This window comes from Pan troglodytes, chromosome 13 (genome assembly GCF_028858775.2).
Source record: "Pan troglodytes isolate AG18354 chromosome 13, NHGRI_mPanTro3-v2.0_pri, whole genome shotgun sequence".
Taxonomy (NCBI): Eukaryota; Metazoa; Chordata; class Mammalia; order Primates; family Hominidae; genus Pan; species Pan troglodytes.
Genome location: NC_072411.2, coordinates 51,480,562 through 51,492,713, shown reverse-complemented (window position 1 = coordinate 51,492,713; position 12,152 = coordinate 51,480,562). Strand labels below are relative to the sequence as shown.

The following is a 12,152-nucleotide window of genomic DNA, read 5'->3' as shown; positions in this document are numbered from 1 at the left end:
TTGCAAGGCGTTGGGTCCCCATGGGATTCAGAGAGACAACAGAGACTCCTGTATAAATGAAAAAAAATTGGAGGGCTATATTCTAACTGTAAAATTGCCTAAAAGGAAGAAAATTCCACCCTTAGGTTAAGTCAAACACAAAGGTTGTCTGTTTCTGCCTGGGCTATGTCTGAAAAAAGTCAACAATAAAGAAATCGTTCCTGAAAATTTGTAACTATGGTCTTGTCTTCAGTTGAGCTGAGGATCACATTTACATTTCCTGCTTGTAGCAAGAACCATCAGGCAACCAATCTGGAAAAAGCCATCAAGGGATATGTCCAGCTTTTTCTTTACTTTTACAGAAAAACAGTGAAGAGCATAGAAGCTGGAGCCAAAAGAATATGTGTCCTCTAACTCAAGAATCTTCTTTTTCTGATTATATATCAGCAGTATTTTCAAATGGAGATTTTGCCTTAGAGGGAGGCATCTGTACTTCATAATTAAGAAGGAACATAATGTCTTCGGCTTAGCTATCCTCCACAAAACAAGCCTTTTTAAAAACTAATGTCTTTGACTTCACATTTAATTCCATAGACTTTTAATAACCATTTTTACAGTCCCTCTCTCTAGGATCTTTTCATCTTGCAGCACAGAGAAAAGTCATGGGCAAATGTAGATCCAAGCACACGACATTCAACTCTTGTTTTAGATCATCAGTTCCTTCAACTGGCTCCTCACGTAATGTGATTTCAAGATCCTTTTCCATTCTGGTTCACAAAATCAAGAAAATTGAACAGATTTATAATGAGTAGCTAATGAAATTAAAGTTGTTGCAAAGGAAGTGCTCAGAGATCAAAGATGAAATGGAAGCCAAGCAAGTAAAGCAACCAGAGTCAGTTATGGAGAGCATCTTAAGCTCCCATTTCTAGGAAGGGAGTATAGTACTATGAATCTGGAAGCACCAGAGGCACAAATAATGTAATGGAGGAGAACGCCCTTATATCACACACCTTCTGAAAAGAAGAGAGACAGGGAACCTGAGTTAGCTAGAGGTGTGTCCAGCTGATGCCGCCACTGCCAAAAGAGTGATTCCAGTCAGGAGAAAGCTTTCCTGACACTTACTTGGCCAAACAATAACTCAAAACAAGTCTGAATCCCTGAATGTCAGTCGCTAAGATACACTATGTCTCTATGCACATGCATGTGACTGAGGTTAGCTTTAGAAAATTCTTGACATTCCGTGAATCCCCTAAGCAATTTGGGGTGTGCACTTATTCTGCGTTTATAAGATTGAATACTTAGATGAGGTGATTTTTTTCACTTTCAACAAATTATTTTCACATCAGGTGATAATTTAAACCTAGTTAACTGTGTCACAAAGCAAACCAAAAAAACCCAGGAATGTCTTAGAATTTCCATAGCAGTGTCTCAGTTGCCCTTCCTAAGCCCATTGGTAGTCCTAGAGCTGCTTCAGACTACTAACAGAAAAATCTAGAGTTAGCTACTAGTGAAATACATTTTCTATTTTAATTTATTAATAAAATGGCATTATTTTCATTGTTAGAAAAATCTGAAGAAAACCTGGAGGAAAGAGCAGAAGACTCATGGGAAATAGGGCTGGCCAAGCAGGAAGCTGAGTGTGGCCTCACCCCTTCTCAGGTTACAGCTTTAAGTTCCCACTCCTTACCTGATGCTCAAGGCCCCACAAAAATCACCTGGCTCCACTATTTTGGGTCCCTAATTCTCTCATACAAACTAGTTGCTACTCCCAGGTCAGCTCTCTCCCCATCCACTGAGCACACCTGGGGAGTCTTGTCTCTATGCCTTTGCTCTGAGTGAGTTCCTGGAAGACATGTTCTCTTCAATGCTGGACCTCCAGTTCCAAGTTGTAGAGCTACTGCAATCTTCTCAGCACATGATGCTTTTGCTGGCTACCTCAGTCCCCAGTAGCTCTTCTTCCTGTAAACTCCCACAGTGCTTAATGCCAGGTTCCGCTTGGCACTTACCTTTGTCCTGCTAATTTTGACATCTGATATGTTCAGATCCTATCAGCCCAACTAAACCGCCTGCTCCCTGAAAGAAGAAACCAGATTCCTATCTTTCACTTTGTAATTCCCCAAGGGGCCTAGCATGGTTGTTTTGTGTTCTGAACCTCAGTGCATGACTTTCTATTTATCCCTTTAAATTGAAGGACAGAAAGATAAAAGTAGAGGGGAAAAAAGAGAAAAGGATAAATTGTGTAGAGACCACTCTGCAATACCTTTAGGTATCTGGACTTTGAAATGATAGATTATGACCTCAAAAGAAAGTATCAAGATGGAACTTCCTCTTTTCTCTGAGAGGCATTCCAGCAGTGTTTCTGGTCCCTTGCTTTTTCTTTTTGACAGGGATATACTTGTATACCATCAAACGTGGCCCAGAGCCTACACAGAATACCAGTTCACATTCCTTTTTCCTCTGCATTATCTCCACTAAGGTTACCTCAAAGCTCAGTCAGTACCAGGAGAAGCAGTCACATTTTGCTATGGTCTGAATGTGTCCCCCAAAGTTCATATGCAACTTAATCACCAATGTGAGGATATTAAGAGGTGGGGCATTTAAGGGGTGATTAAGTCATGAGTCTGGAGCCCTCAAGAATGGGATTAGGACCCTTATAAAAGGGTTTGAGGGAGTGGGTCTGTTCCCTTCCCCCCTTTTGTCTTCTGCCACGTGAGGCCACAGTGTTCCTCCCCTCCAGAGGATGCAGCAGCAAGGTGTCACCTTGAAAGCAGAGAGTCTATGCCCTTCTAGAACCTGCCGGCATCTTGATCTGGGACTTCCCAGCCTCAAGAACTGCGAGAAATAACTTCTATTGTTTATATATTACCCAGTGTGAGGTATTTTATGACAGCATCACAAGTGGACTAAAACACGCTTCCTATATACTAGCTCTGACCAACAGGGCAACAGCTTCAAAAGCAAATCAGCCGGCTTTATCACCACAGGAACTAGCCCAAAGATGACTAGATATACAAAGCAAATCATCTTGGTTTTGCCTGAAGTCACTGTTCATGATGGTTCTCAAATTTGGTTGCATATTAGAACCATCTGGAGGGCTTTTAAAAATCCTTATGCCTAGCTGGACCATTTAATATGAATCGCTGGGAACAAATCTAGGTGTTAGTGTTTTCGAAAGTTTACCAGGTAATTTCAATAGACAGCCAAGTCTGAGAAGCAGTGGTTTAATCAGATCCATTAGCAATGTTCATTCCACAGTGGTAATGTTAGAAAATACTGGCCCATTTGGAAATGAGCAGTGACTACAGACGGCAATAAAACTTATTTTCGATTACTCAGACGGCTGGATATCTAGTTTTCAGTTAAGCCAATCTTTAGTGCTTCCATGTTTTTCTCTGCCCTATAGACCCTATTATCATCTCTACCTAAAAGTCAACAAGAAGAGCCTAGAAATGACAACACTACATTTCTGTTTCTTATGCAGAGGAGCTCCCTGTGGTTCTTGCCCCTGACTTTTCATTAGAATCATCTGCAATATTTAAAGTACCAATGCAGGGCCCTAATCTCAGAAATGCTGGCTCAATTTGTGTAGAGCTGTGATTCTTAACTCATCACCTGACAACCCTTTAGAAATGCAAATTCTCAGGCCCTATCTCAGACCCACTGAATCAGAAATGTGGGTGAAGAAGTGGGTGGGAGCAGAAATCTATGTTTTAATAAGCCCTCTGGAGAATGATGCTGCTGCTGAAGCTTGAAAACCACTGGTCTAGGCAGGGCAAGGCTTTCAGTGATTTCTTTGAAAAATTCCACAGGTGTTTCTACTGCACACACTAGGTGGAGTGGAGGCTCCTGGGTTAGAGTACTAGCTTGGATAGTTGACATGTTTCCTTTAATTTTGGTTTCCATGCTCTCCCAATTTCCAATCCTCCACAAGGGCAGAATACCATTCACTGGGTTAAGTATGAGAACTCTTATATAATACTCGTGTTATACTGAAAAATAATGGATTTGGTGTGGTTGTGTCAAAGCCATTTTAACAACTGAATTAGATCAGCAGTGAAACCCATCTAACTATTCACTTGAACATTTGTCAATAAAATTCCCTGTGCTCATTATCTCTACCCCCACCAAATAAATAGACTTTCCTCCAAAGTAAAATAGCCAGTTAACAGTGACTCTGTAGCCAAATATAACCATCTATTTTTTTTTGATAGGATAAAAGAGACATGAATATAATGGGTATTTATTTTGAAATGGGCCTTTGGGTCAAAATTCCATGCTTCAGTTCCGTGTTCATCTCATCCTTCAAAAAAAACTTAATAGTTTAAAAATCTCAGGGATTTTATTTGTGCAATGATGACATTCAGAATTCTAAATTCTAGAGACTGCATGAAAGTCTCTGGCAAGATATGTAATCAATGGAATCTTTATATGAACATCAATTCATACATTACATAAAAGAGGTTACTATGCACTGACTAATGCCTCAAAGAGTGGCAGACAGACTGGCTGTTCTTTTTTCCTACATTTGACTGGGCCTGGGGGTACAGGCGAAGGTACCACCTCCTGTGGAGTGCCAAAAATACTTCATGAGAAAGGAAACAATCCTATGGCTCAGTTTATGTCTCTGAGAATCTCTGATAAGTTACTGGTGTGGTACCAAAGATCTAATAGCCTTAGACAAAAGGAGCAGCTGAGATTGCAAGCATGCCTCTCTTTATACATCACCAAAGTCAAAAGGGCTGTTCACTCACGGACAGCCCAGGGGACCCCAATCAGTCTACTGAGAGTTTACCTCGAGGGCAGTAGATGTCTGGAGCCCATCGGTTGCACTCATAATTGTCTGCTGCCTTTTCACAGGTGAAACATTTAAATCCACCAGGATATGGTGTGGCTAAAAAAAGGATTAAGAGAAAAGATTAATTTTTAGACAAGGCACAGAATCCTGTGAAGTTAAGACATTTTCATTATTTTAAAGAAAGGATTCTCAAGACAACTTAGCAGTTTCTTAAACCTCCAACTGCCATATGACCCAGCAACTTTACTCTTGGGCATCTGTCCATGAGAAATTAACATTTGTATTCACGCAAAAATCTGTACACAAATGTCAACAGCAACTTTATTTGTAATAGCCCTAAAACTGGAAATATCCTCGATGTCCTTCAGTGGGTGAATGGTTAAACAAACTGTTGGATATCCATACTATGGAACATTAGTCAGCAATAAAAAGGAATGAACTATTACTACTTTCAACAACTTGGGTGAGTTTCCAGGAAATTATTTGGAGTGAATAAAGTCCATCCCAAAAGGTCATATATTGCATGGTTCCATTTATATGACATTTTTGAAATGATTAGTGGTTGTCAGGGGTTAGGGATGGCAGAGGTGGGGGTAGGGGTGGAGAGGTGGGGAGAGAGGTGGGTTTGAGGCCAGTAGGAGGAACCCTTGTGTTACTGAAATTCTTCAGTGTCTCAACTGTGGTGGAGGATACAAACCTACACATGATAAAATTAGGTAGAACTAAATGTACACACACAGAGTAAAATTAGGGAAATCAGAATGACATTGGTAGACTGATTGTATTGAATTAATATACTGGTTGTGGTATTATGCTATAGTTTTTCTTTTCCTTCTTTCTTTTCTTTTTTTCTGAGTTTCACTCTCGTTGCCCAGACTGGAGTGCAGTGGCACAATCTCAGCTCACGGCAACCTCTATCTCCTGGGTTCAAGCGATTCTCCTGCCTCAGCCTCCCAAGTAGCTGGGATTACAGGCATGTGCCACTATACCTGGCTAATTTTGTATTTTTAGTAGAGATGGAGTTTTACCATGTTGGCCAGGCTGGTCTTGAACTCCTGACCTCAGGTGATCACCCACCTTGGCCTCCCAAAGTGCTGGGATTACAGGTATGAGCCACCATACCCGGCCTATGCTATAGTTTTTCAAAATGTCACCACTGGGACAAACTGGATAATGGGTACATGGGATCTCACTGTATTATTTCTCAAACTCCTGGCCTCAAGGGATTTTCCAGCCTCCGCCTCCCAAACTGCTGGGATTATAGGCATGAACTACCACACTCAGCATCATGTACTATGTCCTAAAATTGCATATGACTTTAAAATTATCTCAATAAAAATTTTAATTAAAAAGGCATTCTCTGGATTTCTAATAACTTACTCATGTCAACTTATACACAGATGTCAACATGCAAATAAAAATATTGGGTTGAATCATAAAATTTCCTGATGTTTGACCATTTCAATCTACAAAAGTGGCAATTTCTCTGGTACACTGTAAAATTTTTATCTGTTCAGACCTGATGTCATTATGAATCCCTGGAGATGGTAAGCCTTAGCTAAGAGAAGAGTCTTCATTGCTAAAATATATGCTGCCCATGCAGAGGTGACCCTCTTCAGGTGCCTTTCGGACCCATGTCCATAGAAGCTAGATGCTGAGGGGACGTGGGGATGAGGCACCAGAGGCTACCAGTTCTAGCCTGAGGACTAGGCCATTCCAGGAAGCCCCACTTATCTCTTCCTACTGCTCCCACTGGTGAGTTGCCTCTTCCTGCCTTCAGAAGGAACTATCCTCCAAGTGCTTCGATTCTTCACCTATACGCTCAGGTGAGGAGGGGTCACATGAGATTTGAGCTCTGGAGACTGTCGCGGGCACCCAAGGCCTTCTCTCCACAAAAAGATGAGGATCACCGAGGAATGTCAGGCCCAGCTGTTCTTTGTCCTTACCACTGATGTGCATTTAATTGCTTCTTAGCTCTAATCATTTGCTTGCTTCACTACTTAGAGTTTGCCTTTCATAAACAAAACTTGTGTTGTTTAATTTGTAAAATTACCTGGCCTATTTGAAAGCTGCAAACACTCAAACACTTCATCTGCAGGAGCCAACTGTTCTCTCTCGCAGATGGCTGAGCCTGCATATCCCACTGGCGGAAATAATCATCTCAGGGTAAATTGCTCTGCCCACATGGAACCAATTAGATATGTTATCAAAAATAAATGAAGGAGAAGGCAGTAGCTTAAGGCCAGAATGATGGACCAGATATCACTTTGATTTTCACCTTGCCGAGAATAGCTGCCCATCCATGTACATGCTTGCATTACTTCACAGACCTGACTATGACAATATCAAATAATGTATCATGATCAAAAGTCATAAACAGTCTAAAAAAGACAAGTAATCGGAACTTTTTATGGGCCCATTTGCGTGCTCTAAGTCTCTCACATAGTAACTCAAATTCATAAACAGAATGATAGAAAAAGTGCATAGATCATTTTACAAAATGATGGAAAGCAGCTTAGACACAGCCATCCAACCACTCCATTTTCATGAGGAAATTTTAATAGGGGGAAAATGTCATATAATTGTGACAAAGAGAAGTATTTTGTAAACTATAAACAAATACTTTTTATACCTTCACATTACCCACCTATAGAAAAATGGGTTACATTTGAATTGAAAGGTTCTATTTAGGTAAGGGCAGGTATACCTTGTTGTATCACAATTCATTTTAGCACACTTTGCAGATACTGTATTTTTACAAATTGAAGTTTCGTGGCAACCCTGCATTGAGCAAGTCTATCGGTGTCATTTTCCAGTTGCACGTGCTCACTTCATGTCTGTGTCACATTTTGGGAATGCTTGCAGTATGTCAAACTTTTCCACTACTTTTGTATCTGTATGGTGACTTGTGGTCAGTAATCTCTGAAATACTATTATAATTGTTTGGGGGCACCACAAACTGCACCCACATAAAATGGTGAACTGAATAAATGTGTATGTTTTGACTGCTCCATTGACCTGCTATTCTTCCATCTCTCTCTCTCTCCCTTTCCCTGCCCCAGACCTCCATATTTCCTGAGATACAACAATACTGAAATTAGGCCAACTAGTATCCCTACAAATGCCTCTAAGTGTTCAGGTGAAAGGAAGAGTAACACAATTTTCACTTTAAATCAAAACCTAGAAATGATTAAGACTGGTGAGGAAGGCAGGTTGAAAGCTGAGATAGGCTGAGAGCTAGGCCTCTTGTGCCAGTTAGCCAAGTTGTAAATATAAAGGAAAGGTTCTTGAAGGAAGTTAAAAGTGCTACTTTAATGAATACACGAATGTTAAGAATGTAGAACAGCCTTTTTGCTGATACAGAGAAAGTTTGAGTGGTCTGGATAGAAGATCAAACCAGCCACAGCATTCCCTTAAACCAAAGCCTAATCCAAGTCAAGGTCCTAACTCTTATTAGTTCTATAAAGGCTGAGAGACATGAAGCTGCAGAAGAAAAGTCTGCAGCTAGCAGAGAATGGTTCACAAGGTTTAAGGAAAAAATCCATTTCCATAACATAAAATCATAAGGTAAAATGGAAAGTGCTAATGAAGAAGTTGCAGCAAGTTATCCAGAAAATCTAGTTAAGATCACTGAAGATGATGACACTAAACAGATTTTCAGTGTAGACAAAACAGCCTTATATTGGAAGAAGATGACATCTAGGACTTTCATAGCTAGAGAGAAAAGTCAATGCCTGGCTTCAAAGGACAGGCTGATTCTTTTGTTAGGTGCTAATACAGCTGGTGACTTTTAAATTGAAGCCAATGCTAATTTATCATTCTTAAAATCCTTGAGACTTTAAAAATTATGTTAAATCTACTCTGTGCTCTATAAAGGGAACAACAAAGCCTGGATGACAGCATATTTATTTACAGAATTGTCTACTGAATATTGTAAGCCCCTGTTGGGATCTACTGCTCAGAAAAAAAATATCTCTTTCAAAATACTATGGCTCATTGGCAATACAGCTGGTCACTCAAGAGCTCTGATGGAGATCTACAAGGAAATTAATGTCGTTTTCATGCCTGTGAACCCAACATCCCTCCTGTAGTTGAGGGATCAAGAAGTCATTTTGAGTTTCAAGTTTTATTATTTAAGAAATATATTTGCAAGCCTATAGCTGCCATAGATCATGATTCCGCTGATGAATATGAGCAAAGTAAATTAAAAACTCTTCTAGAAAGGATTAATCATCTAGGTGCCATTAAGAACATTTGTGATTCACAGGTGGTCAAAATGTCAACATTAACAGCAGTTTGGAAATACGCGATTCCAACCATCACAGATGACTTTGATTTCAGTAGAGAAAGTAACTGCAGATGTGGTGGACAGAGCAAGAGAACTAGAATTAGAAGCGGAGCCTGAAAAGGTGACTGAACTGCTGTAATCTCATAATAGAAGTTAAATGAATGAGGAGTTGGCTTCTTATGAACGAGCAAAAAAAAAAAAGCCATTTCTTAAGATGGAATCTACTCCTGGTGAAGATGCTGTGAACATTGTTGAAATGACAAAAAAGGATTTAGAACATCATAGAACTGTTGATAAAGCAGTGGCAGGGTTTTGAGAAGATTAATTCCAATTTTGAAAGAAGTTCTGCTGTGAGTAGAATGCTGTCAAACAGCATCACATGCTACTGAGAAATCTTTTGTGAAGGGCAGAATCAGCTCATATGGTAAACTTCATTGTTGTCTTATTTTTAAAAATTGCCACAGCTACCCCAGCCTTCAGCAACCATCACCCTGATCATTCAACAGCCATCAATATCAAGGCAAGACCCTCCACCAGCAAAAAGATTATAACTCACTAAAAGCTCAGATGATCTTAGCATTTTTAGCAATGAAGTCTTTTTAAATTAAGATACGTACATTGTTGGTGGAACATGGTGGCCAGCGATGTAATCTCAGCACTTTGGGAGGCCGAGTCAGGTGGATAGCTAGAGCTCACAAGTTCGAGACCAGCCTTAGCAACATGAAGAAATCCTGTCTCTACTAAAAATACAAAAATTAGCCAGGCGTGGTGGCACACACCTGTGGTCCCAGCTACTCAGGAGGCTGAGGTGGGAGGATTGCTTGAGCCCAGGTGGCGGTGGCTGCAGTAAACTGAGATTGCACCACTGCACTCCAGCCTGGGCCACAGAGCCAAGCCCTGCCTCAAAAAAAAAAAAAAAAAAAAAAGATATGCACATTGTTTTTTAGACATAATGCTATTCCACACTTAATAGACTATCGTATAATACAAACATAACTTTTATATGCACAAGGAGACCAAAAAATTTGCATAGCTTGCTTTATTGTGATAATTGCTTTGTTGTGGTGGTCTGGAACTGATCCTGCAATAATCTCTAAGGTATTCCTGTACATGGCTGAAGAATTAAAAAAACAAAAACAAAACAGGTTCTCAAACGCCAAAGCCATGCAATACTCTTGCAGATATTTTAATTAATCATATAAAATATTTTAGGAAATTGTCCTGATTGGATACATTAAAAAATAGTTTCCCTATCAAGTTTAAAATACTTAATATATAAACAACTTTCAAAGATTGGACTTTAAAATAGCTTGTAAAATTTGAAGTGGAATGATCAAAGTAGACATTTTGGAAAAAAAAAGATATAAAGCATTTGTCAGAGAACTGCATTTCTCAAAAAAATGATCATCATATTCACCAAGGTTTATGGCTGCAAGCTACTCGTACCACTTCAGTTTGCATGATTAATTCACTGGGGCATCCAATTTTATCTGTCTGTCACTGCAGCCAGTAAAATTTTTGGATGGAATACTGAATTAGTTATTCCTGGAAACTTTCCCATCAAAGAGATAAATTAAGAATTCTGAATGAAGATTGACGATCCAGCTACTCCAAGAACAAACTTATTGAGACCCTAACACTAGTAAGTTGTAGTGTTCACAAACTTGAATTACTTAATAGACTTTTCAAAATGATCTTTTGTGAGACAAGTGACATACTATAAACACTTATTTCTTACATAAGAGGCCTGGATTCTGAAAATGAACCCAAAGTATATTGAAATTTAAACAGGAGTGGGAACTAAAATACTATGGCAGCAAAATGAAGCTTTGCTTAAATTCTTTTATCTCTGAGTTTATCAGCACGTATCGTTGACAACCAAATTATCTCATTTTTGGTGAGTTTTCTTTTAGAATCTACAGCTCCATATCTGTGCACATTCTCAATGGCTAGAGTTTAATATTTGCTTGTAGGAACTTTTACTGACATCTTGGCAGGTAATACCGATTAGTGAATAATCACACCCTGATTAATGACAAATCTCTGCAAACATACTGCTTTCAGTGGATAATTAAGGTATAATACCAAGTAAATGGTTAAATTCTTCCCTCTTGAGATATTTTGCCAGAAATGAGGTCTACAGATGAACAACTATCTCCAGTAACTTGCTAATTGATACTGCATCTGATAAAGAGGTTTTTTTTTTTTTTTAAAGGACGGAAAGAGGTTCCTAAGAGATGTGGTATTTGCTTCTTTGTTACTTCAAAGCATTGTAGAGCAAGCGGAGTTTCAAATTGTTGTGGCCCCAGCTGTGAATGAATCTAATTTGGCTCTTGATCACAGAGTTAATAAGCTCAGTACTCTGTATTTCAGGGCATAAGTCCTTGGTCCCTTAAGAGAAGGTGATTGTAAAGAAAAAAAGAAACGCCAAAGTGCCCAGTTACTTCCTGTAAAATAATCTGTCCATTAACTCTCATGGTCAGCCATAGTTCAACCGACCATAATTTATTTGTACGGTATCAGAAAAGATTTAGTCTTTGTTTCCATCTCTTGGAACTTTTGCCTAGACAAAGGCCTTCAGTTACCAGAACCGTGGTGAGAACAGACTTTTGTTTTCATGAAAGGTACGCTGATGTGTAATGCATCCAAACATTTTTCTATCCTTACCAAATTAACTTCCATTGTTTCTGAAAACTGGATGCAAATATAAAAATTCTAGAAATCTAATAAATGTATCTTTTTTCTCAGTCCACTTGGCAACAAAATATTGTAAGTACAATTTTAATATGAACATATTTCTGACAGAAATAAATACATCATCTGGTACCTTCCTAGAAAGTCCCCTTACTCTCTAAGGCTTACGTAGTATAGTCTGAACAAACTTATTTGGCTCTCTACGTGGGCACAAACAAGCCCCCACAGGAATACAGCTCTTTGGTGCACATGATTAAGGAAAGATTCAAAACATGCAACCAGAGGGAAATTGGATATTCTTAGGAAAAGTTTCTTTCTATTCTAAGGAAAGAAATGGAGGCTAAGAATAGGTCGCAGCCACTTAGTATATTAAACTCTGCTATCTCTTACTATGTC

At 39.2% G+C, this 12,152-nt stretch overlaps 1 protein-coding gene across 3 annotated transcripts in view; it reads right to left on the bottom strand.

Moving 5' to 3' along the window:
• Positions 1 to 12,152, bottom strand: part of LYPD6 (LY6/PLAUR domain containing 6) — a 143,146-nt gene that overhangs the window by 19,733 nt on the left and 111,261 nt on the right. For 2 of the 3 annotated variants that reach the window (XM_063790504.1, XM_016949808.4), the window contains exon 3: positions 4,772 to 4,870. The exons of the other annotated variant lie outside the window; for it this stretch is intronic. In XM_063790504.1, coding sequence (XP_063646574.1) covers positions 4,772 to 4,870 — 99 coding nt within the window. The remainder of the gene's footprint in view (positions 1 to 4,771; positions 4,871 to 12,152) is intronic. 3 annotated transcript variants of the gene reach the window in all.